Here is a 2,060-nt window from a genome sequence, read left to right on the forward strand (position 1 = left end):
TTGTGCTTTTTTATATTTATAGTAAAAACTTTAATTACAATTATACTATATATACACAAAAAATTAACAATTAAATTAGTTATTTGTATAAAATACACATTAAAAATAAATTAAATAACACAAATACTTATATAAATAATTATATTAGATATATATTAAAATTTGTCAGTAAAATCAGTCATTAATACAAATACATGTTAAAATATAAAATACATATTGAAAATAAATTTTATAATACATATATTTATACACAAATATATAGTAATAATTGATTTTAGTGTATAAATAATATTTTATTGTATAAAATACATAATAACTGATTTAGTAGCTTATACAGCGTGGACATAATATTTTTGCTCAAATTATTTGTCCTCATTCCTCAAGCTCTTTTAGAGTAACTTTAGTCCCAAATATTTGTTTATTAGCCGTTAATCTTTCAACTTTTAGAAAAGTTTGGGAAAGTTCATTTCAGTAACACAAATAATAAATGGAAGGCACGTCTGAATTAATTTTGAGTAACAATATTTTTTGAAGGAGGAAGGAACATGAATGGAGGACGGGCGAGAGCGGGGCTCTGATGAGGGATGAGAGTGGGAAACACAGTGAGATTTTCGGCCATGTCGAAAGTAGTAATAAGGGGGAGTGTGTGGGGTTGGGTGCATTCGGTGTTCAAGGAGGATATATATCAAAAAATACGGTTAAGCTGGGTGAGAATACAAAGCATAGAAATTCAGACACTTGTATCTAAAGTCTCTTTTAGAGACAAAGTGGTGGGATCCAAAGTCTCTAAGGTATATGAGATAGCGAAATCTCTGTCAGGGGAGAAGATGGTCGTTGTGTCAAATGGTCAAGGGGATGATGTGCCACCGTGTGTAACTTTCATTGATGAAGCACTTAAAGCACTTACGAAACCTTACATGGAAGTCATTATTATTAAGGTCTTGGACAAGCACGATAGTTATACAGCCTTGAACCACAAACTTTCAGCAATTTGGAGGATTAAAAGGGGATATGAACTTCTAGACGTGGGTTTTGATTATTTTCTTGTCAAATTTGATTCCTTGGAAGACCGTGAGGAAGTTTTGCTTGGAGAGCCATGGTTGATTGCTAGAAGCTATATTGCAGTGAAGCCATGGACACCTGAATTCCATTATGGAGAGAGCTCCTTCGGATCTACGCTTGTATGGATTCGAATGGGACTCCCTATCTGGTGTTATCAAAAAGAGGCTATGCTTCACGTTGCATCTGCTATAGGTAAACCTATCAAAGTGGATTTTGCTACCAAATATGCAAAAAGAGGAAAATTTGCATGGGCATGCATTCAGATTAATCTTGATCGGCCAGTTATTAAGAAAATTGCGGTGAACGATGTTGAATATTGAGTTGAATTTGAGAGTATTCATCTTATATGTGAAGTTTGTTTCTGTTATGGATATAATAAGCATGAATGCATGAAGAAAGTTAATATGGAATCTAAGTCGTCTCCAGTTGTTGATGAAGTGGAGATCGGAAATAAGGGAGAACATGGTGGTGATAGAATGAAGCATGTTTTGTTAGAAGAAAATTAAAAAAAAAAAATCGACGACTCAAAAACAGAAAGATTTTGAATTTGGCCAAAATCATGGGACGGTTATTGAAGATAAGCCAATCCCTGATTTTGTGGAGAAAGTTTTGCATGAAAATCATGAAGTGAATCACGTAGGCAATGTTGTGAATGATCACGAAGAAGGATGGACTAATGTGATAAGAAAGTGCAAAAAGAAGGTGGGCTTTAAAGTTGGCTTGAGTGCTTCAGCCTAAAAAAAAAAACAAGCAACAACTCTTGAGAAGTCCAATTCTCATGTTAAGAAAGGCTCTATCTTTTGCCTCAAACTAAAGCCACACAAGTTCGAATCACTAGGTTAGAGTATGTATGTGAGTGGGTGTGTGAGTGTGTTTGTATGACCACAAAGAAAAAAAAGAAAGGCTCTATCTTGCAAGCCTTTTTAAAGACAAATTGCAATAACAAGTACTCCCCTGCTCTTGAGGGGGCTTCGGTACAAAGAGCAGCTCCTTTTTAG

The 2,060-nt window shown here is 34.4% G+C and overlaps 1 protein-coding gene across 1 annotated transcript; it reads left to right on the top strand.

Moving 5' to 3' along the window:
• The first annotated feature begins 617 nt into the window (after positions 1-617).
• LOC148573203 (uncharacterized) lies at positions 618-1,382 on the top strand. The gene has a single exon (XM_088505711.1). The coding sequence runs from the start codon at positions 618-620 to the stop codon at positions 1,380-1,382; it is 765 nt and encodes a 254-aa protein (XP_088361837.1).
• Positions 1,383-2,060: the final 678 nt, after the last annotated feature.

Source organism: Arachis ipaensis, chromosome B2 (genome assembly GCF_059453495.1).
Source record: "Arachis ipaensis isolate K30076 ecotype BB chromosome B2, ASM5945349v1, whole genome shotgun sequence".
Taxonomy (NCBI): Eukaryota; Viridiplantae; Streptophyta; class Magnoliopsida; order Fabales; family Fabaceae; genus Arachis; species Arachis ipaensis.